The sequence below is a fragment of the Tursiops truncatus genome, chromosome 13, assembly GCF_011762595.2.
Source record: "Tursiops truncatus isolate mTurTru1 chromosome 13, mTurTru1.mat.Y, whole genome shotgun sequence".
In the NCBI taxonomy this organism is placed as follows: domain Eukaryota; kingdom Metazoa; phylum Chordata; class Mammalia; order Artiodactyla; family Delphinidae; genus Tursiops; species Tursiops truncatus.
In genome coordinates, this window is record NC_047046.1 from 7,488,833 (window position 1) to 7,500,620 (window position 11,788).

At 51.3% G+C, this 11,788-nt stretch overlaps 1 protein-coding gene across 5 annotated transcripts in view; it reads right to left on the reverse strand.

The window, feature by feature from the left end:
- MLXIP (MLX interacting protein) overlaps window positions 1-10,810 on the reverse strand; it is a 60,251-nt gene extending 49,441 nt beyond the window's left edge. For 3 of the 5 annotated variants that reach the window (XR_004521385.2, XM_033836825.2, XM_033836823.2), the window contains exon 1: window positions 10,288-10,809. Coding sequence is in view for 3 of the 5 variants with exons in the window: in XM_033836825.2 (XP_033692716.1) it covers window positions 10,288-10,700 (413 nt within the window). In the remaining 2 variants the exon portion in view is untranslated. Of the gene's footprint in view, window positions 1-10,287 lie in introns of all 5 variants that reach the window. The other 2 variants (XR_012325102.1, XM_073789999.1) reach the window with 1 other exon arrangement.
- Between the last annotated feature and the right edge of the window lie 978 nt (window positions 10,811-11,788).

An 11,788-nucleotide genomic window follows, 5' to 3' on the forward strand; every position in this document is an offset into this window, starting at 1 on the left:
GTGTTATAAACATGGATGAACCTTGCACACATTACACCAAGTGAAAAAAGCCAGACACAAAAGACCACATACAGTATGATTCCATTTATATGAAATGCCCAGAAAAGGCACAGACAAGCAGATTATAGACACAGAAAGCAGATTAATGGTTGTCTGGGGCTAAAGTGGGAACCGGGATTAAACGTAAAAGTTAGTGGGGTGATGGAATATTCTACAACTGGATTGTGATAATGACCGCACAACAAAAAAATAAATCAATGAACTGCACACTTACAGTGACTGCATCTTATGGTACATGAATATATCTCGATAAAGCTGTTAACAACAACAACAACAAAAACTTGTCTGTACAAGTGGAAGAAAGAGTCTTGCTCCAAGGCAGAGAATGATCCGTTTAATAATTTTAAAGAACAAAGGAGGCAATGTAAAAGACCCCGCTACTCAACTGGAAAATAGTTGTTTAAAACAGCAAGCTAATATAATCATATACTGTTTTAAGAATTCGCTGAAAGTGTTTCATTTTATAAATTTATTTATTTATTTATTTATTTTTGGCTGTGTTGGGACTTTGTTGCTGCGCGCGGGCTTTCCTCTAGTTGTGGTGAGCGGGGGCTACTCTTCATTGTGGTGCGCAGGCTTCTCATTGCGGTGGCTTCTCTTGTTGCAGAGCACCGGCTCGGCACGTGGGCTTCAGTAGTTGTGGCACTTGGGCTCAGTAGCTGTGGCACTCGGGCTTAGCGGCTCCGCGGCATGTGGGATCTTCATGGACCAGGGCTCGAACCCGTGTCCCCTGCACTGGCAGGCGGATTCTTAACTACTGCACCACCAGGGAAGTCCGAAAGTGTTTCATTTTAATAAATAAGAGGAATTTATAAATTCACTTCCTCTAGAAAGCATAGTATCCAGCTATCTGGGCAGGCCCCATAAGATGAGGTAGTCCATTTGCAAATGGGTCAGTTACCACCTGAGCATATGAAGGGGTTCTTTAGGTTGTTTTTTGTTGTTGTTTTGTTTTTCAATAAATTTATTTATTTTATTTATTTATTTTTGGCTGCATTGGGTCTTCGTTGCTATGCGCGGGCTTCTCATTGTGGTGGCTTCTCTTGTTGCGGAGCACAGGCTCTAGGTGCACTGGCTTCAGTAGTTGTGGTGCGTGGGCTCAGTAGTTGTGGCTCGTGGGCTCTAGAGCGCAGGCTCAGTAGTTGTGGCGCACAGGCTTAGTTGCTCCGCGGCATGTGGCATCTTCCCAGACCAGGGCTCGAACCCATGTCCCCTGCATTGGTAGGTGGATTCCTAACCACTGAGCTACCAAGGAAGCCCTTGGTTGTTTTTTAAAAAGCCAGAATATTGGGTAAATATCTAGAAACTAGGTTAATTCTCCTACTTTCTACATAAGAAGCTGTTTTTTGTTTTGATGACTGTTTGTTCCATGGTGACAGAGCAAAAGAGGCTGCCTTCTTCCCTATGCCCACAAGCCACAGAGGGAAGAAGTGGTAACTAGCTTTCAAAATAGACCCTCCTATGCACAGAATATTCCTCAACAGTGTGACTGTGCTAACACAATCCCCACGGGGTCCCCTCTGCACTGCTGTTCCTACCAGCAGCCTGCTTCTCCCTGCTGTCCCTTTATGAGCTCTTTACTCCCTGGCCTCGCTCTTCACTGTTCCTCAATCGGATTCTTTATGTTCACTTCTGAGACTCAAAAGCTATTGACAAGGAATTCAGTTTCTGGAATTATCTTTCCAGATCTTGTACATCCTTCTGGAGCTACCAAATAACCTCTTCTACACTGCCTCCTCCTAGAAGGTTTGTCTGATGGTGCAGTTTGACCCCAAACACATTAGGAATGCTAGATCTGGAGAAGTTTCCTTGTAGGGCATTCAAGACCAGGCGGTACTCCTCTACCACAACCAGACCCAAGTGAATAAAAAATATCATTCGGGATATGATAGTATACATTTCACAGGAAAAAACAACAACAACAAAACCTGCCATCCCAAATACAAGCTCAAAACGCCAAAACCTCCCACGGCCAACTGGCCCCTCATGAGGCACAACAGGGGTTAGGGAGGCAAGACAGAGCAGCTGGGACAGAAGAAAGAAGCCCGGCGCCTGGACTGGTCTAGACTGGTCGGGGCTAAGTGGAGAACTGCTCTGGAGACAGTGAGGACCTCCCTGGACACCACGGTATCCCCCGACGCTGACAGCCCCTCGCAGCCCCTTCCTGGGGAGCTGCTCCGCCCACGGCCCACGTGGCCAAGTTTAGTGAACAGCGCAACACAGCAGGGTCCTCAGCACCACTCACACCAGCCACGCGGCTGACAGGGCTCCCTCGGCTTCCTCTTTTCACCCACGGCTCAGGCCAAAAGCCTCAGGGTCCCTGCTGATTCTTTCCTTACATCCCCTAGGTCCGATCCACCAGCAAGCCCAAAGCCGCCCTGCATCCAGGCACTTCTCACCACTTCCGAGGCTGCCCCCACTCTGGGACCCACGTGCGCTCCCCCTGCCTTCCATCCCCTAGTCCCCACTGAGCAGCCTCAACAAGCCAACTCCCCAGAGCAATGAGCAAATATCCTGACCTCTTACCACCCACCAAGGCCCCTTCCCTCCTCTTCTCCTACCACTCACCCTGCCCTCAATGTTCTAGCCACGCTGGCCTTCTTCCTAGCCCCGGAATGTGCCAAATTCATTCCACCTTGGGCCTCTGCCTCAGGCTCTTCCACCGCCTGGAATGACTACCCACGTCTGGTTCCCACTCGCCACTCAGGTTTCAGTTCAACCTGAAATGTCACCTCGTCAGAACACTTCTCCGACCCGCGGAGATACGGTGTCCCCCACCCTGCCCACCCCCATCACTTTCCACCTCCCAGCGTGTTTTATGTTCTTTATTGCAGTAACGATATAAACCTGATTTGCACACTGAATCCCCCAACTGACAACAAACTCCATGATTTTACAATACCTGTAAGTCAGCTCATTGTGCCGTACACCATAAATGTGTACAGGGCTGTATGTCACCTACATCTCAATAAAACTGAAAGGAAAAAAAGAATATAAATGCCATGAAGGCAGATGACTAATCGGTCCTGTTTACTACTGTACCCTGAAGGGCTAGAACAGTGCCTGGCACACAAGAGAGGCCTGATTAATACTTCTGGAAGGAAAGGGCATCCTGTCCAAAGGCCATGGCTCGACTCATGCTCTGGGGTCCCTGAGGTGCTGCTCAGAGAGGGAGGGCGCTGCTGGTCTCCTTCTCAAGTACCTGAATTGGAGACGATGGACTAATTTAATTAGACAATTGGCAAAGAGCACTGACAGTAATGGGAAGCTTTAAGCAGGTCTGTGTGCGAAACACAGGCCACGGGCGAGCTCCAGTCAGGCAGACGCAGAAGCTCCCAGAAGCAAGAGCTTGGAAGCAGAGAAGAGCAGGACAGCAGGTGAGAGCGCCAGCTGGAAGCAGAAGATCCCAAAGAAAAGCAGAGCCTGAGAGAGGAGCTGAGTCACTTGATGGGGGTGAACCTTAAGGGAAGGGCAAGCTCCCCCTACCGAGGGCCCACAGTGCCCTGGGACCCAACTCCAGTGTGCACTGAAGCCCGGCAGTCCTGGTAACCCTGGAGGCTCATGGGAGTACCAGCACCCTTCCTGACCCCTGCACTAAACCCCCATCACACGCGCTAGCACCAGAGGGTCCCTGATTCACGCGGCCAAAAGGGCTCTGCCTAAAACTCAAGCCCTGTGGCCTGGAATTCTAACCACAGACAGAATTCCAACAAGATAGAAAATACCTAAGATATTTGCTGTCTGAACTGCACATTTTATACCCAAGAAGTAACTCAATTCTGGGGAACAGGAGCTCACACTCTGAATTTTTCATCAGCCATATAAGAATCCTTAAAGATAAGTACTATTAACTTTCTACAATACCCTACTCTAGAAACTGTGCTAGGGAACCATGATAAGACCACTTTACAGACTTTGTTTTATATCGAGGGCCCTCCTATCACTAGATCCCCTGAAGTGGTGCCTAATACAGTCAGCACAGCTTGACATAACTGCAGGGTGGGCTGCTATGCTCTCCTGTGGGGGAAGAAGCCTTAAGAAAGACTTTTATACTTGTGTTATGTGCTTAAAAACATCATCTCAAGAAACTTTGAGACCAGTCTGTATTAGTTTCCTATTGCTGCTGTAACAAATGTCCACAAAATGAGTGGCTTAGAACAACACAAATTTACTGTCTTACAGTTCTGGAGGTCAGAAGTCTGAAACGGGTCTCTGGGGCTAAAATCAAGATGTCAGCAGCGCTGGGTCCCGTCTGAGGACTCCAGGGGAGAATCTGTTTCCTTGCCTTTTCAAGCTTCTAAAGGTTGCCCATATTCCTTAGCTCATGGCCCCTTCCTCCATCTTCCAAGTCAGCAACATCAGGCCAAGTCCTTCTCCCGCTGCTCCCTCTCTGGTTCTCTTCTGCTTTCCTCATCTACTTTTAAGGACGCTTGTGATTGGTTACACTGGGCCCACCCACATAATCCAAAATAATCTCCCCACTTTGAAGGCAGCTGATCAGCAACCCTAGTTCCTCTTTGCCATGTAACCTAACATATTCACAGGCCCCGGGGATTAGGACGTGGACGTCTTGAGGGGCCACTCATCTGCCTACAGCCCCAGTCCCTGTGGGTCACAACACAAACACTACCCAGCAAAACAACACCTCGTTGTCCCACTCCACACCAACACCCCTAAAGCACTGTTCCACAGAGGGTGTATTTGTCTTTGCAGAGCTGAAGATAAACAAGGTTCACCAGAGGCAAGTTTCTGATGTTGGCCGCTTAGGCCCCTGAGCTTCCCTTTTCAATTCCATATATAGTTCTTAGCCACCCAGTACGTGCCAGACAACTGTTAGGCTCCGTGGGAAAGTCAAAGGTGAAGAGAGCAGGAATCTTGGGAAGTCAGGTCTATGGAAGAATACCACACAGAACCAATAAGGTTGTGGATTTGCAGAGGACTGTGGCATTCACTCCCTTCGAGAAAGACGGCAGGGCCACAGTCTCGAAGGAAGGGCAGGATTTTACCAGTGGGGAAGGGCAGCCCGAGGAAGGGCATGGAGCTGCCTCAGGGCATTTGTTTTCCCCATCTTGGTTTCTCCCGCCTTACATTCCTAGAGGAACTGGCACTTTCACCTCCTCTCTTACAGAACTGCAGGCTTCTGTGAGCAGATGAGGGAGGTGACTTTTCAACTCCTTTTCAGCTCCCAGAGACACCGCCTTGGACAAACTGCCTCACCTCCCAGCAACAGGGCAAATTAACTTCTGTGCTCAGGTTTTCTTTCCTTTTTTTTTTTTTTTTTTGTAAGTTTTAAAAATAGGAATTCCATCATCACCTGCCTGAGAGGGTTATTGTGACTTAGGACAACGCAGCAGAGACTCCAGGAGGGCGGTAGTTGCTCAGCTGGTGCGAATTTTCTTCCCTCTTCCCACCCTAGCAGATGAACTCCCTCCACCCTCCCCTCCAACCCCTTTCCCCGGGCTCTTCCCAATTTGATCACCCTTCTTCGCCCTTCCATCAGGACGGCAATCAGCCATTCAGCCTCTACAGAAAAAGGAAATTTGGTCCTGGACTACCAACAAGGAGAAGATAGGCAAAAGGAACTCTGGGGCTTCCTGCATGATTTTTGACAGTTAACACGGGGAAGGGGAGATAGGTATGAAACCCCAATGTCAGGGGAAACTGTCCACACTGATCCCGATTATGCAAACGCACACACACACACACACACACACACACACACACACACACTGGCTTCGGCACCCTGCTTGGTGCTGCCGTTGGACCTGGTTCACGTTGTTTATCATAGCCCTTGCTAACTGTTTACAACTGTCTGTTTATCTGTCCCCCACCCCAGGTTTGTGAGTTCCTGGAGGACAGAGACGGCCTTTTCTCATCTCTGCAGCCCTCACTCCCATCTCAGTGCGGCCCTTTAATGGACACCATATTATGATTAAAGACCAAAGAAAGCGCAAGAGAAGAGAAACTGCTTCTCTTCAGCATGGTTGCAGAAGAATAAAACTAATTTAGTCATTTGTGTAAATGGTTCCCACTTACAGCTAGTTATCGCACCTAGGATTAGGAAGTTCCTCTATGGAAAACTTAAAACTTGAAGGACGAGATGCTCTAAACCTTTAATACTTGGGGATCAGGAACAGAGGGTTACTATACATACGTATACAGGGTTACATTCTAGAAACTTGTATCCCAAGGCTATCTTACAGGTCCAAATTAAAAGGTCTCCTCAAATATCCACTGGAGCAGAAATCCACTGTCCAGAAAGCTACAGCTTATCTTTAAATACATAAAAGGACTGTCTCTCCCCCCACCCCCCAGACATTCACACCAAGGCTCCCTAACGAAGAGTTACATAAAAAGAGAAGCGATGGGCTTCCCTCGTGGTGCAGTGGTTGGGAGTCCACCTGACATTGCAAGGGACATGGGTTCGAGCCCTGGTCCGGGAGGATCCCACATGCCGCAGAATAACTGGGCCCGTGAGCCACAACTACTGAGCCTGCTCTCTAGAGCCCATGGGCCACAACTGCTGAGCCAACACGCTAGAGCCCGCGAGCCACAGCTACTGAAGCCCGCGCGCCACAACTACTGAAGTCCACATGCCTAGAGCCCGTGCTCCACAGCAGGAGAGGCCACCGCAATGAGAGGCCCGCACACCACAATGAAGAGTGGGCCCCTCTGGCCGCAACTAGAGAAAACCTGTGCGCAGCAACGAAGACCCAACGCAGCCAAAACTAACGTACATTTAAAAAAAGAGAGAGAGAGAGAAGCGAAACCAAAACCAACCACAAAAAGCTATCTACTAGATGTGTTCAGAATCCACGAGGGTGATTTACATGTGTGACATTCCTCACAGTGTTAAGAGGGCAAGGACCATGAACTATGTTCTAGAGTGCACAGCTCCTTTGTGGGGCCTTAGAAAGTATGGACAAACCAAGAATGCATCCATTTAGCATTTGTCAGGCAGGCATTTGAAAGCCACACTAAAGACCCCAGTCAGATACGTTATTTCCCTCAGTTTACAGATGAGAAACTTGGGCTCCTAATAAATGTCAGCTGAATGAGGACGCAGAATGGATTCAGCCCATTAAACCTCCTCTTGCCTCTTATTTGTCAGGTACTAGACACATCCACAGACATTATCTCAGTTAATCCGCACTTCCACCCTGCAGCGGAGCTTTATCCTCCCCATTTTACAGTGGCAGACAGGAAGCCTTAGAGAAGGTAAGCCATGAACTTCTAAGCTCTGCCTTGGGGAGAGGCGACTTCTTCCCCTCCCAAACGTCCCAGTAATTGAACACACACTGTGGGACCAAGGCAAGATGTTTCACTACAGGGCTTCTTAGCATCACAGTGTGGGAAGGACAGGGATGCCAGCTGCATGAAGCTGGAATCCATCCGCACTGTCACTTGCCCAGGTGGACCACGGGGCACATTCACAACCTAGTCCCAACTCCTCAAAGACCCTATTCCCCCACCTGAAGTCAGTCTTGCCACAGATCCTTCAGGAGTGCATGTTCAGGAACAGATCATATTCAGAATCCCTAGGCCACTTCACACGACTGGGGAAAAAACAACCACAACTTCCCCTGCACTTAGTTCCTCCCCCAAAGAGCTGTTGAGCCTCATCTGGAAACAGCTGGGAGGCAGCAGTTAACAGGAAACCAACCAAAAAAAAAGCACAGAGTGTACCAGGGAGAGTTAGGCGGCTAGAACGAAGAGGCCAGGGGACAGACAGGAAGTTGAAGTTAGAAAGCGCCTAGGCCACAAACAGTCAGACAAAAAAGGAGGACCAGCTGGCCTTCCTCTCAGCCCCAGGAGCAGAAAACCTGGAAACCAGTGGTGAAGGCTCACACCGCACTGAAAGGGAAGTCAGGCCACCTCTGGGGTTGACTCTTCTCTCCTCCCTGCCCCCCATATCTCAACCCCCCTTCTCTGAAAGCCAGCTAGTGGTCGTGCAGGACAGCTGAGGTCAGAAACTCACATCTGTTCTCACGCTGCTTTCTGGGCCAGAGGCTACAGCCCAGACAACTGGTTTCGAGTCACTCCTCTGTCAATCTGTACCCGGGTTCCACACTGCCGACTAAACTCTGGGGCCATCCAAACGAGCCCCAGGCGGAGACACAAAGAGCATCTTCATGAGCAATTACTAGGTGGACACATATCAGGGACCTGCAGTGGCAGGACTCTACGTGGGGAATGACAGCAAAGCAGGAGAGCCAAAGGGGCTGGCGGTCTTGAAGAACCAGGTGAGCCTCAAACCAAACTAAGGGTGCATTTTGCAACCAAGACAGTTAAATGAGCAATGGACAGCTGCCAAAATATTTTTGAAAGAAGTGAAAAAAAAATACCATTACTAAAATTCTTTGGTGTTATTTAATAATAAGCCTTTAGGTTATCCAAACGGAGGGCAAAGCAGGGAGACTGGTTTATTTTTCCTTTAGCAGAGCTTAGGTGAGTGCTTTCGAGCCCATGCCCCCTGCTACGCAAGCAACCATTCTCTCTTTGTACGCGGAGAAGTTTATATTAAAATAAAGAAGAGGATTAAGTTCGCTTAATAAAGCACATTCCTGTCTTTCACCTCCAATTTTGTTTGAAAGGGCTCTCTCACACTGTAGCATATGCTACAATCTAGTTGCGTTTGATTCCAATGAAGTGCTCAAAATTTGAGACTGGGTAAGCAGGGCTAAACGAGGGCAGAGGGCTGCAATCTCAATGCCGTTTGGTTTTTTTTTAGAAAAAAAAAAAACAGAACATCTTCACAGGCTCAGTGCCAGCTCAAACTGGCAAGACCAGAGAATCAGAGCAGAGCCTAACCAATGTGCCACGCAAGGAGGGTTGGAGGAGAGCTCTGGGTAATGTAATGCAGCCATGTGGCAAACAAACCATCAGGGAAGCCTTCAAGAGAGGAAATGGGGGCGGGAAGAGTGGGGTGTGTTTCAGGAACATAACAAAGGAACAAGTTGACTAATCATTTATTCCAGAGGGGAAAATGCCACCCAGAGCCATGTATATCTAGTGTTTCAACTTCAGGTAAATGTGCACCTTGGATATATTTGGGGTTCCCTACGCTCCAAAAATAGGGGGGAGGGGGAGGGTAACGTTCCTACTCTTCTTTACACTGCTTCTGGAGTCTCCAAGGAAACTTTCCCTGCGCTGCCTGCAGACTAGACCTGAGACAACCCCAGCCAGTCCAGTTACTACTGCAGTAACCTCCACTCTGCGGAGATCCTATCATGAGCTTTGGGCAGGGCTGGGCTGCTCTGTACTGCAGCTAGTCCACAGAAGTTCTGTTGCTGAGGCAGAAATGATCTGAAGCAAATACCTAACAAACACACCGAGAAAGGGAGAGTGGAAGGCCACGTTAACCCATGAGGACCACGCATTTCTGTGACTTAGAAAAAAGGGATCTCCGCCTAGAGCCGGAGCCACAGGTCAGGATGGTGCCTGGGATGCCTGCCCTAAACACTGACATCTCCATATAACGTTTCAGAGCCAGCCAAAGAACCCTCCAACTTGCCAGGAGGACAGCCTGCACCTCCAAGAGCTGTGGCTCCAAGTCTTCCTAGGAGGCAGCCAGGGCCCCTCCGAAGTTGGGGGAGGGCTTCCCAATAAAGGGGATGTGAGAGGACCCAGCCTCCCTCTGCTGGGGCAATAAGAAAAGGAGCTCACACTCTTCTGGAGCAACTAATTATGTGCCAGGTACTGGAATAAGCACTTTACCTGCTGTTCCATCCCCACAGCAGCCAATGGAGGCAGATACTACTGTCATCCCCTCTTTATAACGGAGGAAACAGGCTCAGAGATTTGACTCAACCATTAAATACTGGAACCAGCGACTTTAAGCCACCCTGGACAGGTGGTCCTAACCACTACTGGCAATTGCTGGAAACACACAAAGCTTTTGGGGGAAGGGTGGATAAAGTCGGGTAACACAAGGTACAGCCTGTATTGACACCTTTTTCTTACCCGAAATCGGTGGCCTCGGAATTGGAGGTGAGGGCCTGCATGGGGAACGTGAAGCCGGAAGAACCCAAGCCCTGCTGACAGGGAAGAGGCCAGGAACCCCCGCCCCTCTCGCTTCCACTAGGGACCCCAGACCCATAAACCCTCCCGAAGAGGGAAGACCCAAAGGGAATGCCTGAAGCCAAGAGATCCCCAGGCGGCCCAGCCCTCCACGCTTGTTTTGTCAAAGGGAGCTCCGCTCGAGAGGTGGGGCCGGCCGGGTCCTACCTGTAGGCCAGGGTCATGCACTCGAAGAGCTTGGTGAGCGAGGCGTCGATGGACAGGTGGCAGGAGCTGGTCTTGCCGAAGCTGTAGGTCTGGCACGTCTGCTTGTTGACCGTGTCGAAATCGTAGCCCTTCTTGGGCGGGTGCTCGCGGTGCGGCGACGACACCATGAAGTGGCCGCTGTGGATGATCTGCTGGCGGCGCGGAGGCTCTTCGCTGCCCGACCCGGCCTTGGGCGGCAGTGGCGCGACGCTCGCGTGGCCCCGGGCCGGGGTGGCCGCGCCGGAGGCGGGCGGCGGAGACGGCTCATCCGTGTCCGAGTCGTCGTCGTCCTCGGGCACCTGGGGCTTGAGCAGCACCGCGCGGCCCCGGCTGCGGGGCCGGCGCGGGGAGCACATGAAGACGTCGGCGGCCATGGGGGGGCCCGGCCGGGGGCATCCCCCGGAGCCCGGGGCGACGCGCGCGAGGAAACGTGACGGGGCGCCGGCCCGGCCCGCGCGCCGACTGTCCGCGAGCGCGCGGCGGGGCAGGAGGGGGAGGGCACGGGCCGTCAGGGCCGCCTCGGCGCCGGCCCCGGCGTGACGTCACCGGCGTGTCTCGGCCAATCGGGCGCCCGCTTCGGCCTCTTAAAGGCGCAGGGGAACCTTTCCGTGTCTGGGCGGACAAAAACGGGGGGCAGGGGTAGGCGGAGGCCACGCCTCCAGGTCCCGCCCCTCGCCACCCCCTTCCCTCCGGGGTGCTGCGGGACTTGGTAACCGGGCGGTGCCACTCTCCAGTGTCTTGGCCTAGGAGAGGCGTTGGCCGAGCGGGCCGTGCCGATCCCGCCCCACGCTCCGGGGAATCGTTCTGCTGCTTCGCCGCAGGCCGGGCGGGCGCTCCACGTGGTGGGTGGGGGTGGCGCTCCTTCCGTCTCCCAGGCCCTGCAGGGCCCGGAACTGTGGCTCTTCACAGATGTTGCTGGGCGCTGTGGGTTTTGTCCCCATTTTACTGATAAAACTGAGTCGCTGAATACCAAAGGGGTTTTTCTAACGCGAAATCAACCTTCACTGGACTTCCCTGGTGGCGCAGTGGTTAAGAACCCGCCTGCCAATGCAGGGGACACGGGTTCGAGCCCTGGTCTGGGAAGATATTGTATGACGCGAAGCAACCAAGCCCGCGAGCCACAACTACTGAGCCCACGTGCCACAACTACTGAAGCCTGGGCGCCTAGAGCCTGTGCTCTGCAGCAAGAAAAGCTGCTGCTTGCCGCAACTAGAGAAAGCCTGCGCTCAGCAACGAAGACCCAACGAGCAGCCAAAAATTAATTAATTAAAAAAGAAAGATCACTAACGCTTCTCACCTCCACAAAGGTGGAACCTGCCTTTTTAGTCAACCTTACTTAAGGCACTTTCCCAGGCATCGCAACTAGTACGTGACAGAGCCACTAAAACTCAAAATACTGTCATTATTGCTAAGATCTTAAATTTGGAGGGCAAACCAGCCCCTAAACAATTCCAATTCTGAG